Source organism: Megalobrama amblycephala, linkage group LG2 (assembly GCF_018812025.1).
Source record: "Megalobrama amblycephala isolate DHTTF-2021 linkage group LG2, ASM1881202v1, whole genome shotgun sequence".
In the NCBI taxonomy this organism is placed as follows: domain Eukaryota; kingdom Metazoa; phylum Chordata; class Actinopteri; order Cypriniformes; family Xenocyprididae; genus Megalobrama; species Megalobrama amblycephala.
In genome coordinates, this window is record NC_063045.1 from 21,404,010 (window position 1) to 21,424,192 (window position 20,183).

At 34.6% G+C, this 20,183-nt stretch overlaps 1 protein-coding gene across 1 annotated transcript in view; it reads right to left on the minus strand.

Moving 5' to 3' along the window:
- LOC125252936 (coagulation factor XIII B chain-like) overlaps positions 1-20,183 on the minus strand; it is a 42,670-nt gene that overhangs the window by 4,668 nt on the left and 17,819 nt on the right. Inside the window, exons 3-6 of the mRNA XM_048166619.1 lie at positions 13,578-13,733; positions 13,264-13,443; positions 6,044-6,229; positions 5,752-5,937 (exon numbers count right to left, since the gene is read on the minus strand). Coding sequence (XP_048022576.1) covers positions 5,752-5,937; positions 6,044-6,229; positions 13,264-13,443; positions 13,578-13,733 — 708 coding nt within the window. The remainder of the gene's footprint in view (positions 1-5,751; positions 5,938-6,043; positions 6,230-13,263; positions 13,444-13,577; positions 13,734-20,183) is intronic.

Genomic DNA, 20,183 nt, shown 5'->3' on the forward strand with positions numbered 1-20,183 from the left:
AGAATCAGCATATGACCCTCAACAATGGTGACAATCAAACAAAGTGCTTCATGTTGCAGTGCATGATGGGAGCCACCAATCAAAACTCATCCATGGCTCCCATCATGCATTGCTGCATGAATAAATTATGCAGCTGAATTGTCCTGTAATTTTCGTAGATTGTTCATGTTTGCTTTATTTCTCTGTTGTTTTGTTGTGACAGTAGCTTGTTTTATGATGTTCAGAGTTGATCTGTTTGTCAGTATTTTGTATTTATTTATCGTCACCGTTCTTGAGAATCATATGCTGATTCTTGATGTCTGTGTGTTTAAACTGAAGCTTCAGTTCATAATGTATTATTCTTAAAGAAAAAAAAAAAAAAAAAAAGGTCTTCCTGATGTTGGATCTCAAGCTGTAAAATCACAGGACTACAATCATTAACACTAAAGCTACACATCAAGCACTCAGTCAGAGATTTAGACTCTAAATGACAACAGGCATAATTTGACGTTCATAAAATTATATTGTGACCAGATCCTTTTTTCTCTGACTATAACAAATGTGCTTTACAAACACAAAGTTGGAGCAGTCAGAAAAAAATTAATAATAAAAGGTAAAGAGTCAAGAGCCCAACTAAAGCAAACGCTGACCTCTTTCATGGTGACTTGAAATGAAATATTCCATAAAACATTAATTAACACCTTTTTTCTCTCGTTCTTTCAATGATTCTGCTTATTAACATCAGGTGTCACCACTAATTGTCAATCATCACTCAATCATCAATCAATTATCTCATTAACTTTAACACTGCTTCAGTGTTACTTTTTAACTCCCGGTAAGATGGAGTCATATGTACACTTTGGGTGTTCATTTAACACTGGGGATTTTGCTGTGCACTTCAGTATAGGTAACACATATATAAACGATTAACTATGACTTCTCCCTCAATAAACTCTTAATTTACTGCTTATTATAGTTAATTGTTAGGTTTAGGTATTGGGTAGGATTAAGAATGTAAAATATGGTCATGCAGAATCACAGCAAAATCCCCAGTGTTAAATGAACAGCTCTGCTGGATCTCAACAGATTTACTGTAAAGAAATAATATAACATCAGTTAATACTGGATGTCACCAATGAATCTGACCATTTCACAATGAGAAAACACAACCATTCTGACTGTGCTTCCCAAAGCATTGCAAATCTAAATTGATCAACTTAGGCTCACTGCACTTTTAGGAAACACAGCCCAGAACATAGTTTCTCTGACCATAACAAATGTGCTCTACAAACACAAAGTTAGAGCAGCCAGAGATAAATTAATATTAGTAAATAGAGTCAAGAGCCCAACTAAAGGAAATGCTTTTCACCATCATGGTGACTTCAAACTAAACTTTCATTAAAACATTAACATCTAAACATCTGTTCATTCTCAGTAAGAACTTTTGTTGATGTATGACAGAAATCAAATCAAACTGGTTAATAATAAGTGTAATAATGTTTAATGGCTGGAAGTCAGTTGTAGATGTTGTGTCTCTCTCTTTTTCTCTTGTTGTTTCTTCAGTGATTCTGCTTATTAACATCAGGTGTCTCCACTAATTGTCAATCATCACTCAATCATCAATCAATTATCTCATTAACTTTAACACTGCGTCAGTGTTACTTTTTAACACCTGGTAAGATGGAGTCATATGTACACTTTGGGTGTTCATTTAACACTCGGGATTTTGCTGTGATAAGGCATTAATATGTGCTTTATAAGTACTAATAAATAGCCAATATTTTAGCCATATGAATGCTAATAGTAATAAGCAAGACCCTAAAATAAAGTGTTACCATTATTTTATAACAGTGTCATCTTTTTTTACGAAATGTGAAATTGTCTATTATCTGACCTTCTGTTGGAGGAAACTTAAAAAAAAACAAAAAAAAAAAACATGAAATGAAAAATAGTCATGACGCTGTTATAAAATTATTTGTCAGAGTATTGTCACTTAATGACATTTTAATGACAAGTTCAATTTGTACCACTGTACTTGAGCTCAAGATACATATTCATGACACTATTATAATGGCCTCATGACAGCCATTGTCAAAACCAACCACATGACACTTTAATGTAATGTTAACCCATAAAGCTAAATGATGTCAAGTTGTCATGACAAAGACACTGACAGGTTATGATGTGTTGGTTTATGTCAAGTTGTTGTAACAAAGACATCTCAAACAATGTCATCTTTGCATTAAAAATGACATAATTGAGCGAATGACACTTAATGGCAGTTGTCATAAACATTCATAAAACCTCCTTCATATGTGTCATATGTTCACATGACATGTGTCATGTCATGATTATGAAGGCGTCATGTCAGTCTTATGCACACCCCTTCAAGTAAAGAGTTACCCAAGAAACACTAACAGATCTCTCAAGATCTCAGCATCTTCACTTATTACAATCCTGACTTTATTTCATATTAAAGTTATTATTGAGAATTAACAGAGGTTTAGATGTTGATGTTTTATTGAATAAAATAATAAGGTTTGAAGTTACCATTCTGGTGGTTAGTACTTGCTTTAGTTGAGCTCTTGACTCTTGACACTTTAACATTAATATTTCTCCAATTGCTTTAACTGTGTGTTTCTGAGGCATGTTTGTTACAACAAAAAAGAAAAAAAAAATCTTAGGTTTAAGTCACTTTTTAAGTGATGATAGTCATCATAAAGTGGTCTGACTCACTGATAGCAGAGTCTGGTCTCTATCTAAGGTGTTTAATCTTTTAACTGTCACAATCCTGTTGGTGGGATATCTCCCAGCCAGCGCACCCATGTAGGGCCCACATGGTTTAGCCCAGATAAAATGAACATTGTTCAGAGTGCACACTACAGGCTGTTAAATGTAACATTGAATCAGTGTTGGATTTAATGAGATAATTAAATAATTAATTAAAGTGATGATTGAGAATTATTGAAGATAGCAGCTGTTAACAAGCAGAATCAACGAAGGAAAAAGAAACACAAGAACAGAAAAACAAAAACATTAGAGCTACAACTGACTTCAGCCGCAGCCTTAGATAAAAGAAGACATTAAATCTCTCAAGATCTCAGCAGAGGATGATTAAACAACTCCATATACAGAAGCTCTTATTGAGAATTAGGAGACAGAGTTTTGTTGTTGTTGATGTTTTATTGAAATTTGTTTGAGAGTTTTTATGTTACCATCATAGTGATCAGTGTTTTCTTTAGTTGTGTAGTTTGACTTGTCTTTGTAATGTTGGAGTTTCTCTGACTGCTGTAACTGAATAGTTATAGCAAGAAAACAAGAGAAAACACAATCTGATGCTGTGACTGCTTCATGATAAGGATATAATCATTGTGTAGTGGTTTAATTCATTGATCTCATAACTGAATTTAATACGAGCAATATCTTACTAACTTTGTTTTATTATTTACTTTTGACCAGAAAAGCTGAATGAGTTTTAAAACACATTGTACACTAAACACTTTAAAACTCCAGCAGAACTTCCTCTCACACAGACATCAAGAATCAGCATATGAATCTCAACGATGGTGACATGCTTCATGCCACAATGCTGTTTTTTTATTCATTATGCACCCAGAATGCATTGTGGCATGAAGCATGTCACCATTGTTGAGATTCATACGCTGATTCTTGATGTCTGTGTGAGAGGAAGTTCTGCTGGAGTTTTAAAGTGTTTAGTGTACAATGTGTTTTAAAACTCACTCAGCTTTTCTGATTAAAACCGTTTTATCATTGTACTTCTAGAAGAGATCTAACACAAACTTAACATTTTATTCATATAAAGCTCAGTCTTTAGATCGGTGAATTAAGCCACTACATGACAGTTAAACTCTTATCATAAAGCAGCTGATCACATTTTCTCTTGTCATTATTGCCATAACAAACAGCTACGGCAGCCAAAAAAAAAAAAAACTAACATTAAAAAAGTAGAGAAAAACTGACTAACTAAAGCAACTGCTGACCTTGATAATGGTGACATCAAACCACACTATTATTTTCAACAAATCATCAACATCTAAACCTCTGGTAATTCCAGAGTTATCCAGGGGTCAAAGAGTAAAAGTCCTGCCATATTTTTATTCCACCCACTGAAGCATTAATGAGATAAATAAGTGATTAATTGAGTGATGATTGAGCATTATTGAAGACACCTGATGATAACAAGCAGAATCACCAAAGGAGAAAGTCACAATTTTTAAGTTACCATCATCGAGGTCAGGGTTTGTTTTAGTTGAGCCCTTGACTTTTTAACATTAGTTTTTGTTTGGGCAGTTTTAACTGCATTAAAACCAAACAGACAACCAAAGTTAAAAGATGATCAGGTGTTGTTGGTTATGTTTTTACATATTTGATCTGAATCACTGAACTCATTAGAGCCCAATCTCTGAGTTAGATTTACATTATTGATTACAGCAGCACTGTGATTCTACGGCACAAGATCAGCTTTTACAATACAATTTTTTTTCTTTTTTTTTTTTAGAGTTCTGATTTAAAAAAAAAAAAAAAAAAAAAACAGAGCTCATTTAAACACACAGACATCAAGAATCATCCTGTGAATCTCAACATGGCTCCCATCATGCATTGCTGCATGAATAAATTATGAGCTGAATTGTCTTATTCATTTTGTTTATTCTCACTATTAAAATTTTGCTGTTTTTCCTGTGACTTTTTAGTAGCTTGTTTTCTAATGTTCAGAGCTCAGTGAATTCAGTGATTCAGATCAAATAATGATTATGAGAAAATATAACCAACAACACCTGATTATCTTTTAACTTTGTTTGTCTGGTTGGTTTTAATGCAGTTAAAACTGCCCAAACAAAACCTAATATTAAAAAGTCAAGGGTCAAGAGCTCAACTAAAACAAACCCTGACCTCGATGATGGTAACTTAAAAATTGTGATTTTCTCCTTTAGTGATTCTGCTTGTTATCATCAGGTGTCTTCAATAATGCTCAATCATCACTCAATTAATCACTTATTTATCTCATTAATGCTTCAGTGGGTGGAATAAAAATATGGCAGGACTTTTACTCTTTGACCCCTGGATTACCCAACTCTGGGTAATTCTCAATAACAACTTTTGTATATATATATCAGAAATAAAGTCAGTCTGGTTAGTAATAAGTGAAGCTGGTAATGCTGTTTGTGGAGATGTTTGATCAGATCTTGAGAGATTTAATGTCTTTTATCTTCAGTTGATTTCATCGAAGGCTGTGGCTGAAGTTGTAGTTCTTGTTGTTTCTCTGTCCTTCAGTGATTCTGCTCGTTATCACCTAATTATCTCATTAACTCCAACACTGATTCAGTGTTACGTTAAACGGCCTGTAGTGCAGAGGTGGAAAGTCCAGGGTCAGAAAGTAAAAGTCCTGCCAAATTTTTTATTACACCCACTGAAGTAGTGTAAAATTTAATAAGATAATTAAGTGATTAATTGAGCCTTAGTGATTATTGACCCTTATTGAAGACACCTGATGATAACAAGCAGAATCACCAAAGGAGAAAAAAATCACAATTTTTAAGACACCTAGATAAGGGTTTGCTTTAATTGAGCTCTTGACCCTTGACTCTTTAGTATTAGGTTTTACTTGGCTTAATTATCTAATTAACTTTGGCTAATTATCTTAATTAACTTTAACACTGCTTCAGTGGGTGGAATAAAAATATGGCAGGACTTTTACTTTCTGACCCCTGGACTTTCCACCTCTGGTAAAGTGTTAGCAGCATGTAATCTTACCTCCTACACATTTAGGGAATGGAGGGTTCCATTTTCCATCTGGCAAGCAGCGGATTTTGCTCTGTCCTTGTAATTCCCTTCCAACACAAGAAAGAGTTATGATGTCTCCAGGTCTGACTGAAATCTCAGGCCCCAGGTGTTCATCTGATCTCATGTTCACTGTCAGGTTTGCAACACACATTACCTCTAAAAACAGAAAGATCAGATCAATCAAGCATCCTCCATGTGAACAACAGATCTATCTTTGATCTATCTTTGTCCAGTCCGAGGCTTTTACCATCTGTGGTCTTACCTTCACATGTAGGAAAAGGGCTGCTCCATTCTCCATTTGACTGACAGGTGATTTCTCTCTGTCCTTTTAATTTCAGCCCTTCTCTACTGCATGAAAATTTTAACCTGTATCCAGGTTTGATGGGACCCTCAATATCAGGCTCCATTTTTAAGTCTTCAACTGCTGTGTTTACAGGACACAATACCTCTAGAGAAAGCAGACATTTGATCACATATTTATCCACACAGAATAATTTATTCTTTATGTGACCCAGTGTTTTGGAGTAACTGTTCTACTGATTTCCCAAGAGTGGTGGTTTAACATTACATTTATAGTTTTGTCAAAAACTGGAGATGGAGTATTCATCTATCCCTAACAACCTTATGAAAAATTCTGTATGATGCATATTCTGACCAGAGGTGGACATTCCAGGGGTCAGAAAGTAAAAGTCCTGCCATATTTTTATCTCATCCACTGAAGCATTAATGAGATAATTAAGTGATAAATTGAGTGATGATTGAGCATTATTGAAGACACCTGATGATAACAAGCAGAATCACCAAAGGAGAAAATCACAATTTTTAAGTTACCATCATCGAGGTCAGGGTTTGTTTTAGTTGAGCTCTTGACCCTTCACTTTTTAATATTAGAATTTGTTTGGGCAGTTTTAACTGCATTAAAACCAACCAGAAAAAGTTAAAAGATGATCAGGTTGGTTATGTTTTCTCAAAATCATTATTTGATCTGAATCACTGAACTCATGTAGAGCCCAATCTCTGAGTTAGATTTACATTATTGATTACAGCAGCACTGTGATTCTGCAGAAGATCAGCTTATACAATACAGAATTAAAAAAAAAAAAAAAAAAGTTGTCCTTATCACAAACAAAAAATATATATATTCTTTTGGGCACACACAGACATCAAGTATCAGCCTGTGAATCTCAACAACGGTGACAAGCAACATATTCTGATCAACAGATCAACTCTGAACATTAGAAAACAAGCTATTAAAAAGTCACAGAAAAACAGCAAAATTTTAATAGTGAGAATAAATGAAATTACTAAGACAATTTAGCTCATAATTTATTCATACAGCAATGCATGATGGGAGCCATGGATGAATTTTGATTGGTGGCTCCCAGAATGCACTGCAACATGCTTTATGATGGCCACCACTGTTGAGATTCACAGAATGATTCTTGATGTCTGTGTGTTTAAATGAGCTCTGTTTTTTTAAATCAGAACTCTTAAAAAAAAAAAAAAAAATTGGATTGTAAAAGCTGATCTTGTGCCGTAGAATCACAGTGCTGCTGCAATCAATAATGTAAATCTAACTCAGAGATTGGGCTCTAATGAGTTCAGTGATTCAGATCAAATATGTAAAAACATAACCAACAACACCTGATCATCTTTTAACTTTGCTTGTCTGTTTGGTTTTAATGCAGTTAAAACTGCCCAAACAAAACCTAATGTTAAAAAGTCAAGGGCTCAACTAAAACAAACCCTGACCTCGATGATGGTAACTTAAAAATTGTGATTTTCTCCTTTGGTGATTCTGCTTGTTATCTTTAGGTGTCTTCAATAATGCTCAATCATCACTCAATTAATCACTTATTTATCTCATTAATGCTTCAGTGGGTGGAATAAAAATATGGCAGGACTTTTACTTTCTGACCCCTGGAATGTCCACCTCTGATTCTGACTAAGCTCTGTTAACCAGAGGTGGACATTCCAGGGGTCAGAAAGTAAAAGTCCTGCCATATTTTTATTCCACCCACTGAAGCATTAATGAGATAATTAAGTGATAAATTGAGTGATGATTGAGCATTATTGAAGACACCCGATGATAAGAAGCAGAATCACCAAAGGAGAAAATCACAATTTTTAAGTTACCATCATCGAGGTCAGGGTTTGTTTTAGTTGAGCTCTTGACCCTTGCCTTTTTAGTATTAGATTATGTTTGGGCAGTTTTAGCTGCATTAATACCAACCAGACAAGCAAAGTTGAAAGATGATCAGGTGTTGGTTATGTTTTCACATAATCATTATTTGATCTGAATCACTGAACTCATTTAGAGTTCAATCTCTGAGTTAGATTTACATTATTGGTTACAGCAGCACTGTGATTCTGCAGAAGATCAGCTTATACAATACAGAATTTTTTTATTTTTTTTTTAAAGTTGTCCTTATCACAAAAAAAAGAAAAATTCTTTTAGGCACACACAGACATCAAGAATCAGCCTGTGAATCTCAACAACGGTGACAAGCAACATATTCTAATCAACAGATCAACTCTGAACATTAGAAAACAAGCTACTAAAAAGTCACAGAAAAACAGCAAAATTTTAATAGTGAGAATAAATGAAATTACTAAGACATTTTAGCTCATAATTTATTCATACAGCAATGCATGATGGGAGCCATGGATGAATTTTGATTGGTGGCTCCCAGAATGCACTGCAACATGCTTTATGATGGCCACCACTGTTGAGATTCACAGGATGATTCTTGATGTTTGTGTGTTTAAATGAGCTCTGTTTTTTTTAAAAATCAGAACTCTTAAAAAAAAAAAAATTGTATTGTAAAAGCTGATCTTCTGCAGAATCACAGTGCTGCTGTAATCAATAATGTAAATCTAACTCAGAGATTGGGCTCTAAGTGGGTTCAGTGATTCAGATCAAATAATGTTTATGTAAAAACACAACCAACAACACCTGATCATCTTTTCTCTTTGCTTGTCTGTTTGGTTTTAATGCACTTAAAACTGCCCAAATAAAATCTAATATTAAACAGTCAAGGGTCAAGAGCTCAACTAAAACAAACCCTGACCTCGATGATGGTAACTTAAAAATTGTGATTTTCTCCTTTGGTGATTCTGCTTGTTATCATCAGGTGTCTTCAATAATGCTCAATCATCACTCAATTAATCACTTATTTATCTCATTAATGCTTCAGTGGGTGGAATAAAAATATGGCAGGACTTTTACTTTCTGACCCCTGGAATGTCCACCTCTGCTGTTAACTTGTGTGAAATTTGTGAAATAAATAAATACATATAATTACATTTTTAAATAAATACAACAATTACATTCAATATCATTCCTAGCTGATGTTCATCATCTAGTCGAGACATCACTGTCGTTGTCGCGCTCTGACAACGACAGTGATGTCTCGCGGTTATACTTCAATGAGTGCTAGACATCACTGTCGTTGTCAGAGCGCGATCAGACATCACCAAGCGATTGCTGGACGCAGTTGGACATAGTGGTGTTTTAGAGGTAAAAAAATGATATAAATACTGTTCGGTTTCTAGCACAAACCGATCGTTTCGTGTCTTAGGACCTCAATGTGCTGTCACGAGCCGCAAGGTTTAATTTGGATTCGTCTGTGCACGTGTATTGACTCTTATAAACTGTGTGACCATTGACTCGAAATGTAAGACTGACAGACATCAACGGTTGAAGTTAAAAATCATAATTTATGTTCTACTGAAGAAACAAAATCAACTACATCTTGGATGCTCTGGGGGTAAGTAAATAAACACCAAATTTTCATTTTTGGGTGAACTATCCCTTTAAAGCTTTGAATAATGAACCACTGTTTGGCACAATTTGCTAAAAGCCTCAGTTTCCCAATACTAGTTATAACAGCCAAAGAAATCTGATTGGAGAAGCACAAGGACCAATAGCCTAACTAAAGCAAACACTCTCCACCATGATGGTGACTTCAAATGAAACAATCATCAACATCTAAAACTGGTAATTCTCAATATGAACTTCTGTAGACGTGTGACAGAAATAAAGTCAGTCTGGTTAGTAATAAGTGAAGCTGGTAATGCTGTTTGTGGAGATGTTTGATCAGATCTTGAGAGATTTAATGCCTTTTACTTGCAGTTTATTTTACCAAATGCTCAATCATCAGTTATTTGATCATTAATTATCTCATTAATTAAGTTCAACACAGTTTCATTTTCTTTTAACATTGTGGAGATTGGACTCATATAAACACAGATCAGTGTTCACTGAGGATTTTATTGTGTATGTTGTACATTTCAGCATCTATCCATCTATCCGAGTTTTGTACCTGTAAATGTTTTTATTTCATTATATTTTACATATAAACAAGAAAAAAAAATCTACAAAGAGCATTTGTCAAGTAGGCACAACTTCAGTGGGAAACACTGTCTCCTCACAACAAGAAGGTTCCTGGTTCGAGTCACAATCCAAAGATGTGTGAATTACAGATGCTAAGTTGTCTAAAGGTGTGAATATGTGTTTTACTGCCTATGGATGGATGCATGGCTGAGTTTTTTATTTTTATTTTTTAAACCTTATACGGAGGTTACATGAACGTCTATATCGGACGTGCAGAAGACGTCAATGGACATCTTTTCAACGGACGAGTTTTGTGACAAAGACATTAAAAAGACGTCTTCTGGACATTACTTTGTTTAGTGGGTATTTTCATTATAGCAAATTCAAAAGTTATCCAGGGATCAGAAGTGGGTAATCCAGGGGTCAAAGAGTAAAAGTCCTGCCATATTTTTATTCCACCCACTGAAGCATTAATGAGATAAATAAGTGATTAATTGAGTGATGATTGAGCATTATTGAAGACACCTGATGATAACAAGCAGAATCACCAAAGGAGAAAATCACAATTTTTAAGTTACCATCATTGAGGTCAGGGTTTGCTTTAGTTGAGCTCTTGACCCTTTGACTTTTTAATATTAGATTTTGTTTGGGCAGTTTTAACTGCATTAAAACCAACCAGACAAGCAAAGTTAAAAGCTGATCAGGTGTTGGTTATGTTTTTTCATAATCATTATTTGATCTGAATCACTGAACTCATTTAGAGCTCAATCTCTGAGTTAGATTAACAATGTTAATTACAGCAACTCTGTGATTTTACAGCACAAGATCAGCTTTTACAATACAGATTTTTTTTTTTTTTTAAAAGTTGTCCTTATCACAAAAGGAAAAAAATATATTTTAGGCACACACAGACATCAAGAATCAGCGTATGAATGATAAGCAACATATTCTGATAAACAGATCAACTCTGAACATTAGAAAACAAACTACTAAAAAGTCATAGAAAAACAGCAGAGGTGGGTAATCCAGGGGTCAAAGAGTAAAAGTCCTGCCATATTTTTATTCCACCCACTGAAGCATTAATGAGATAAATAAGTGATTAATTGAGTGATGATTGACCATTATTGAAGACACCTGATGATAACAAGCAGAATCACCAAAGGAGAAAATCACAATTTTTAAGTTACCATCATCGAGGTCAGGGTTTGTTTTAGTTGAACTCTTGACCCTTGACTTTTTAATATTAGATTTTGTTTGGGCAGTTTTAACTGCATTAAAACCAACCAGAAAAGCAAAGTTAAAAGATGATCAGGTGTTGTTGGTTATGTTTTTACGTAATCATTGTTTGATTATAATCACTGAACTCATTTAGAGCTCAATCTCTGAGTTAGATTTACATTATTGATTACAGCAGCACTGTGATTCTACAGCACAAGATCAGCTTTTACAATACAATTTTTTTTTAGATTTCTTTTTAAAAAAAAAAAAAACAGAGCTCATTTAAACACACAGACATCAAGAATCATCCTGTGAATCTCAACAGTGGTGGCCATCATAAAGCATGTTGAAGTGCATTCTGGGAGCCACCAATCAAAATTCATCCATGGCTCCCATCATGCATTGCTGTATGAATAAATTATGAGCTAAATTGTCTTAGTAATTTCATTTATTCTCACTATTAAAATTTTGCTGTTTTTCTGTGACTTTTTAGTAGCTTGTTTTCTAATGTTCAGAGTTGATCTGTTGATCAGAATATGTTGCTTGTCACCGTTGTTGAGATTCACAGGCTGATACTTGATGTCTGTGTGTGCCTAAAAGATTTTTTTTTTTTTTTGTGATAAGGACACCTTTTTTTAAAAAAAAAAAATTTGTATTGTATAAGCTGATCTTCTGCAGAATCACAGTGCTGCTGTAATCAATAATGTAAATCTAACTCAGAGATTGGGCTCTAAATGAGTTCAGTGATTCAGATCAAATAATGATTTTGAGAAAACATAACCAACAACACCTGATCATCTTTTAACTTTGTTTGTCTGGTTGGTTTTAATGCAGTTAAAACTGCCCAAACAAAATCTAACACTAAAAAGGCAAGGGTCAAGAGCTCAACTAAAACAAACCCTGACCTCGATGATGGTAACTTAAAAATTGTGATTTTCTCCTTTGGTGATTCTGCTTGTTATCATCAGGTGTCTTCAATAATGCTCAATCATCACTCAATTTATCACTTAATTATCTCATTAATGCTTCAGTGGATGAGATAAAAATATGGCAGGACTTTTACTTTCTGACCCCTGGAATGTCCACCTCTGAAAAACAGCAACATTTTAATAGTGAGAATAAAGAAAATTACTAAGACAATTCAGCTCTGTCTGTGTGTGCGCCTATTGTGAACTGTTTTGTTTTTTAAGAAATCTTTTGGATCATATTGAAAAAGCTGGAACTTCTGCTATAGATTCACAAGAGTATTGCAATCAATAACATAAATCTAACTCATGAGTTTGGTGATCAAATAATGATTATGTGAAAACATAACCAACACTACCTGACCATCTTTTTATTTATCTGGCTGTTATAACTCAGTTAAACAACAAAATAAAACCTAATATTAAAAAGTCAAGGGTCAAGAGCCCAACTAAAACAAACCCTGACCTCGATGATGGTAACTTAAAAATTGTGATTTTCTCCTTTGGTGATTCTGCTTGTTATCATCAGGTGTCTTCAATAATGGTCAATCATCACTCAATTATCTTATTAATGTTTACACTACTTCAGTGGATGGGATAAAAATATGGCAGGACTTTTACTTCCTGATGCCTGGACTTTCCACCCCTGCTCCAGGCACTTGGCTGTTTTCATAAGGACTCGGTACAGCGTATCTGTCTTTTATAAATCTGATAAAACTAAAGACTCTTCAGAGATATAAAGGATTCTATACTAATCTATAGGTACTCAATGTTGTCTTGGCAAAAACTGTGTGTGTTATGTACCCTTTAACATATTAATCTAGTACAGATGGACTAAAAGTACCAAAACTTCAAAGGAAATTGATTTTGACCTTTTGGATTTTTTTTTTTTTTTACCTACAGAAATGTTTTCTAATCTGTAAGAAGTTAAAAGACAGTTATCATCACCAATCAAAATCTTACCTTTACATGTTGGTGTTTCTTTCCAAGTTCCACTGCGGCAGAAAACTGTGCTTTTCCCATTCATTAAGAATGAGCTTCGACATGCGTATGTTACAATAGATCCATATCCATAAAATTCTTTGGGTTTAGATGTTATGAGTGCATTTTCCACCTTTGGAGGACTGTTACAATGCACATCCACTAAAAAAAAGAAACAAACGGAAATTCATGAACTCCAGTATAAGACTGAGGTTAACATTATCAATAGATTATATTGTCCACTATATGCTGTCGCTGCTCCTCACAAAAATATAATAAGAGTTTGAGAAGCTCACTCTCACAAACTGGTGTCTCCCATGTACCACCGACACATCTTATGAGGCTTTGAGTTGGTTTGAACCCAGAATCACATTCCACTTTAGCAGTTCGTTGATTTGTTTTCTTTAGTTTTCCATGGAGAACACTGGGAAAAGCACCACAATCTTCCTCCCCTGTAGAGACAGATGAAATTTCAGTACACTACCCAGATAACAAGCATCAAAATAATGTTAAATCAATGTTAATGTGTCAATGTTAACAGCATCGAATCAATATCACTTTTGCACCCGCAATTATTGTTGAAAAAATGTTGAAATTTCAACAGAAATCAATGGTAATGGCATTGAATCAGTGTTACAATGTGATGTTGGTTTAACATCATGCTTGAACTCTCAGAAAATGAAACAACTACAACTGACTTAAAACCACACAGCCTGAAATCAACAGAAGATAAAAGAAGACAATAAATCTCTCAAGATCTCAGCAGAAGTTCTTTCTGAAAATGAATAAAGATGTTGATGTTTTATTGAAAATATTTGGTCACCATTTTGGTGATCAGTGTTTCCTCTAGTTGGTCAGTTTGACTCAACTTTTTGTGTGAGTTTGGCATTTATACAGAGGTGTATAGTCCAGGGGTCAGAAAGTAGAAATTCTGCCATATTTTTCATTCCACCCACTGAAGCAGTTTTAAAGTTAATGAGATAATTAAAGGTGTTAAAGAGGATGTTTTGTTTTATACATTTTTGCAATATTACTTGAAACTGTCTTTACTAACTGATAAAAGACTTTATTAGGTGCACTGAAAGTAATAATATTAATATACATCATGTGTGCACAAGGTAGGGCCATAAAAACATCAGCCAATCGATTGGCCCTCTGGCTTGTCAATCACTGCCGTGACGTTCCTTGTGAGAGACGAGCGTGGCTGCGCTCTCCAGAAACTTTTCACACTCCACAGGCGCCGCATGCAATGTTTTTGTCAGGAGACAGGAATAACAACTGCAGATTATGAGTTACCTGTGGTGAGTCCGACATAATGAACAGAGATGGGTAATCCAGGGGTCAAAGAGTAAAAGTCCTGCCATATTTTTATTCCACACACTGAAGCATTAATGAGATAATTAAGTGATTAATTGAGTGATGATTGAGCATTATTGAAGACACCTGATGATAACAAGAAGAATCACCAAAGGAGAAAATCACAATTTTTAAGTTACCATCATCGAGATCAGGGTTTGTTTTAGTTGAGCTCTTGACCCTTGACTTTTTAATATTAGATTGTGTTTGGGCAGTTTTAACTGCATTAAAACCAACCAGACAAGCAAAGTTAAAATATAATCATGTGGAGTTGGTTATGTTTTTACATAATCAGTATTTGATCTGAATCACTGAGGTTTACATTAGGTTTAGGTTTACATTATTGATTACAGCAGCACTGTGATTCTACAGCACAAGATCACCTTTATCAATGCAAATTTTTTTAGAGTTCTGATTTAAAAAAAAAAAAAAAAAAAAACAGCTCATTTAAACACACAGACATCAAGAATCATCCTGTGAATCTCAACAGTGGTGGCCATCATAAAGCATGTTGCAATGCATTCTGGGTGCCACCAATCAAAATTCATCCATGCCTCCCATCATGCATTGCTGCATGAATAAATTATGAGCTGAATTGTCTTAGTAATTTTCTTTATTCTCACTATTTTATTTTTTCTGTTTTTATGTGACTTTTTAGCAGCTTGTTTTCTAATGTTCAGAGTTGATTTATTTATCAGAATATGTTGCTTGTCACCGTCGTTGAGATTTATACGCTGATTCTTGATGTCTGTGTGTGCCTAAAATATTACTTTTTTTTGATAAGGACAACTTTAAAAAAAAAAAAAAAAAAAAATTATTCTGTATTGTAAAAGCTGATCTTCCGCTGTAGAATCACAGTGCAGCTGTAGTCAATAATGTAAATCTAACTCCGAGATTGGGCTCTAAATGAGTTCAGTGATTCAGATCAAATAATGATTATAAGAAAACACAACCAAGACCACCTGATCATCTTTTAACTTTGCTTGTCTGGTTGATTTTAATGCAGTTAAAACTGCCCAAACAAAATCTAATATTAAAAAGTCAAGGGTCAAGAGCTCAACTAAAACAAACCGTGACCTCGATGATGGTAACTTAAAAATTGTGATTTTCTCCTTTGGTGATTCTGCTTAGTCTGGGGATTTCGCTCGGCAACTCAGTCTGGAAACCTGTACATTCAATTCTGCTGCATATCTTACTTTTTTGCGGGAACCAATCACAGACTGGCTTATCCACCTTGCTCGCTATTGGCGGGTATAACACGATGACGATAGAGAAGCGACGGCAAGCAGTTTTCAAACTCAATCTGATCTACCCGTCACTCCAATATAACAATGCACAATCACAGTGACGCTGATTGTGTTAAGCATTTACCTTATCTGAGAGAAATGTAGCAGAGCGTTGATCAGTCTCTTCATAGGAGGATTACAAACGGTGAAAGCCAATTGATGACACATTCTCTGCTGTAATTTTGGTGGTTTGCTTCACGATGTGAGTACAGGACTCTTTTACTTCAATCCCCCTTGTTGGTAGACAATATTTTTATTATTTGCTCTATATGTTTCGTCTCCTGCTTGAATCTCGCGCCGCCTGAGCTGACTGGAATTCTTTTTGGTTGTCATGACAGTGACGTAGTTTAGGGCGGCTATATTCCGCGTTCATTTACACTGAACCAGAACAGTATCAGAGTTGCCTTTTAACCTCTCAACGATGCTGAATGACTTATTTAGTTTAGCAATATTGCTCGAGTGGGTGTAAATACCAATCACTTTCATGTTTTTGGCACAACCTGCAATAATCGCTCAATGCCATTGCTGCTTCTGCAAACCGCTGATCAATGCTACAAACCAATACAAACTAACCCTGCGTCTCAATCCGCTCCCTAGTTCCCTAGGTCGTGAATCAGTATATCATAAAAGTGAATGTGGCTGATTCCCTGATCAGTGCCCTGACTACTGAACTAGGGAGCTGATTGAGACACACTGTGTTTTCGCATCGCTCTGTAAAGTATGTCACCGGGATCGTTGATCTGATTGGTTGAAGGACTATCCAATTGTGTGAATGATGCTCGTTGATCACGCCTCTTGTGCAACAGAAAATCCATACAGTCTCTCCAGACCAATGTTCAATTTTAAATTGAGCTTGGTCTGGTGATAGCCAGACTAAAACTATACACCTCTGCATTTATAACAGTGTTTACCAAAACACGTAATTTGTTGCAAAAAAAAAAAAAAACAGAGTCAAATCAATAAGGATGGGCGGATCGATCCTAAAGTATCGATACTTTCGATACTGGCTTTGTATCAAAAAGATCGATTCTCAAATAGAAGTATCGATCCTATCTATTTTATTTTTTATTTTTTTTGTGTGTGATTATGGTATATTTAATAATAGTAATACGCCGTATATTATTGCAATATTTACTTAAATAGGAACGGCAATGGGAACTACATCTTCTTCCGCTGTATCTCCGCTTGTCGAGACAATATTCGCTCACGCTCACTCTGTCAAAGACAAGCAAGCACGCACAGCGCAGGATTTTAAAGGGAGTCGAGTGCGTGACTGCGGTCATGACTGAAAGAAAAAGAAGTTTAATCTGGAGTTATTACACTCCAGTTAAGAATGACGAAGCTTCGTGTGACGTTTGTCAAAAAACAATACGCCACACTTTTTTCAAAAGCAAGAGATTTTGATCAGTCAAAGAAAAACAGGCTGAAGGGGAGAATGTCAACATTCACTTTGTTTCATCTCAAAAAAGGGAAGAAATGTAGAAACATTATGTGACAATTATTGAGAAAAGGTTTGTGAGACACATTACATTTTTGTTATATTTGTTATATTTTGTTGTTAGCAGTGATATATTTGTTCATTTAATTAATACTGTTCAGTATTTTTTAATAAATAAAAAAAAAGAATAATGTCCATTGCAGTTTATTTAATATTAATAATGATGGCTATCAAAAAACAATATAAAAATATTTCATTGGAGTATTGATATCAGTATCGATATCGACGATACTTGCCTTGAAAGTACTTGGTATCGGATCGGAAAGAAAAAAATGGTATCGCTCATCCCTACAAATCAATTAAATGATTATAACATTCAGTTTCACAAAGCAAAATAGTTTACTTATCTTGCTCCTGATTACAAGTGGTTATCTGTTATTAAAATATTGCATTCATCAATAAAACTTTTTTTTATTACAAATCATATTCAGATTTTTTGGCAAAAACCTTTTGGAAAAACATTTTGACGCACACAGACATCAAGAATCAGCATATGAATCTCAACAATGGTGACATCCTTCATGCCGTAACGCATGCTGGGAGCCACCATAGTATAAAACTCATGACTTCCAGCATGCATTGCGGCATGAAGCATGTCACCATTGTTGAGATTCATATGCTGATTCTTGATGTCTGTGTGTCTAAAAACTTTGAATTTTTTCTGCTTAAAAGTCAAGATTCAGAATGTCTGATCTGTAACAAAAAAATATTGTTGGTGAATGTAACCTGCTAAACACAAGTATATTCTTTTGATGATGAAAATTATATCTCATGATTGTTTCATCATTCGTTCAACAAATGATGTGTTTTGGTAAACACTGTTATAAAGACCACAAACTCATGCAAAAAGCCAAGAGTCAAACTGCCCAACTAAATTTGATCACCAAAATGGTGACCAAACATTTTCAATAAAACATCAACATCTAAACCTCTGTTAATTCTCAAAAAGAACTTCTGCTGAGATCTTGAGAGATTTATTGTCTTCTTTTATCTTCAGTTGATTTCAGGCTATGTGGCTTTAAGTCAGTTGTAGGTGTGTTTCATTTTCTGAGAGTGTAAGAATGATGTTGAACCAACATCACATTGTAACATTTATACAATGCCATTACCATTGATTTTTTGTTGAAATTTCAACATTTTTTCAACATTAATTGCGGGTGCAAAAGTGGTCCGTGTAACGCTTTGCAGTTCTTTGTTCAATTTGCACCATCAAAATGAACCAAATGAAAAGTTGGCTTCAAACTTTCATTTTTTCATTTTTTTAGAATACTTCACAAACTGATAATTGTCACTCAGTTTAATTTTCGATTCTACACGTTTGGGTTGTTGCGTCCGAATCTGATTTTTGAACAAACATAAAATATGACTCATTATTCTGATTTTCCATTAATAATGAGCGCTCGCGGGTGGATCGTACCACCAGTGTCGCCGGGGGTGGAGCGTGTGTTGATGTTCATCCAGAGCGCTGTACAGCTATGGATAAATCTACGGCACGTCTGGCCAAGCAATAATTTAGCGCCTGCCCTACACTATTATGTACATTACGTTGAGCTGTTCATAGAGTTTACTTTGGACTTTGGAAGTAGCATATAAAGAATACGGTCAGTGCTTAACTCAGTAAAGTTGGCAATATATTTTCTCGTAATAATGACATAGTTTCTCATAATAATGAGAAAGCTTCTCGTATAATGACTTAACATCTCATAATAACAAAAAACTTCCAATAATGACTTATTTTCTCATAATAATGTGAAACTTTCTCATAATAATGACTTAACATCTCATAATAATGACAAAGTTTCTCATAATAATGACTTTGTTTCTCATAATAATGAGAAACTTCTACGCATGCGCAAAGCAGCGGAGCAGAAGGGAGTGACACGCTATAGCGACACCCGCTGGTCAAATCTCAGCAAACATGGCACATTCTGCAAAAGTGTAATCTATAATATCATTAAATAACATTATTGATAAATTATCAGAATATGAGATATAGTTTTTTATTCATTTGTATTTTTGTGTAACAAGCAGCAACAAAATTTTTTTTTCAATTCAAACAGATAATGTCATGATAAGACCGCACACACCTCTGCTTCATCTGCAAAATTGTCTACAAACATCTGCTAACAGAGGTGGACATTCCAGGGGTCAGAAAGTAAAAGTCCTGCCATATTTTTATCTCATCCACTGAAGCATTAATGAGATAATTAAGTGATAAATTGAGTGATGATTGAGCATTATTGAAGACACCTGATGATAACAAGCAGAATCACCAAAGGAGAAAATCACAATTTTTAAGTTACCATCATCGAGGTCAGGGTTTGTTTTAGTTGAGCTCTTGACCCTTCACTTGTTAATATTAGAATTTGTTTGGGCAGTTTTAACTGCATTAAAACCAACCAGAAAAAGTTAAAAGATGATCAGGTTGGTTATGTTTTCTCAAAATCATTATTTGATCTGAATCACTGAACTCATATAGAGCCCAATCTCTGAGTTAGATTTACATTATTGATTACAGCAGCACTGTGATTCTGCAGAAGATCAGCTTATACAATACAGAATTTAAAAAAAAAAAAGTTGTCCTTATCACAAACAAAAAATATATATATTCTTTTGGGCACACACAGACATCAAGTATCAGCCTGTGAATCTCAACAACGGTGACAAGCAACATATTCTGATCAACAGATCAACTCTGAACATTAGAAAACAAGCTATTAAAAAGTCACAGAAAAACAGCAAAATTTTAATAGTGAGAATAA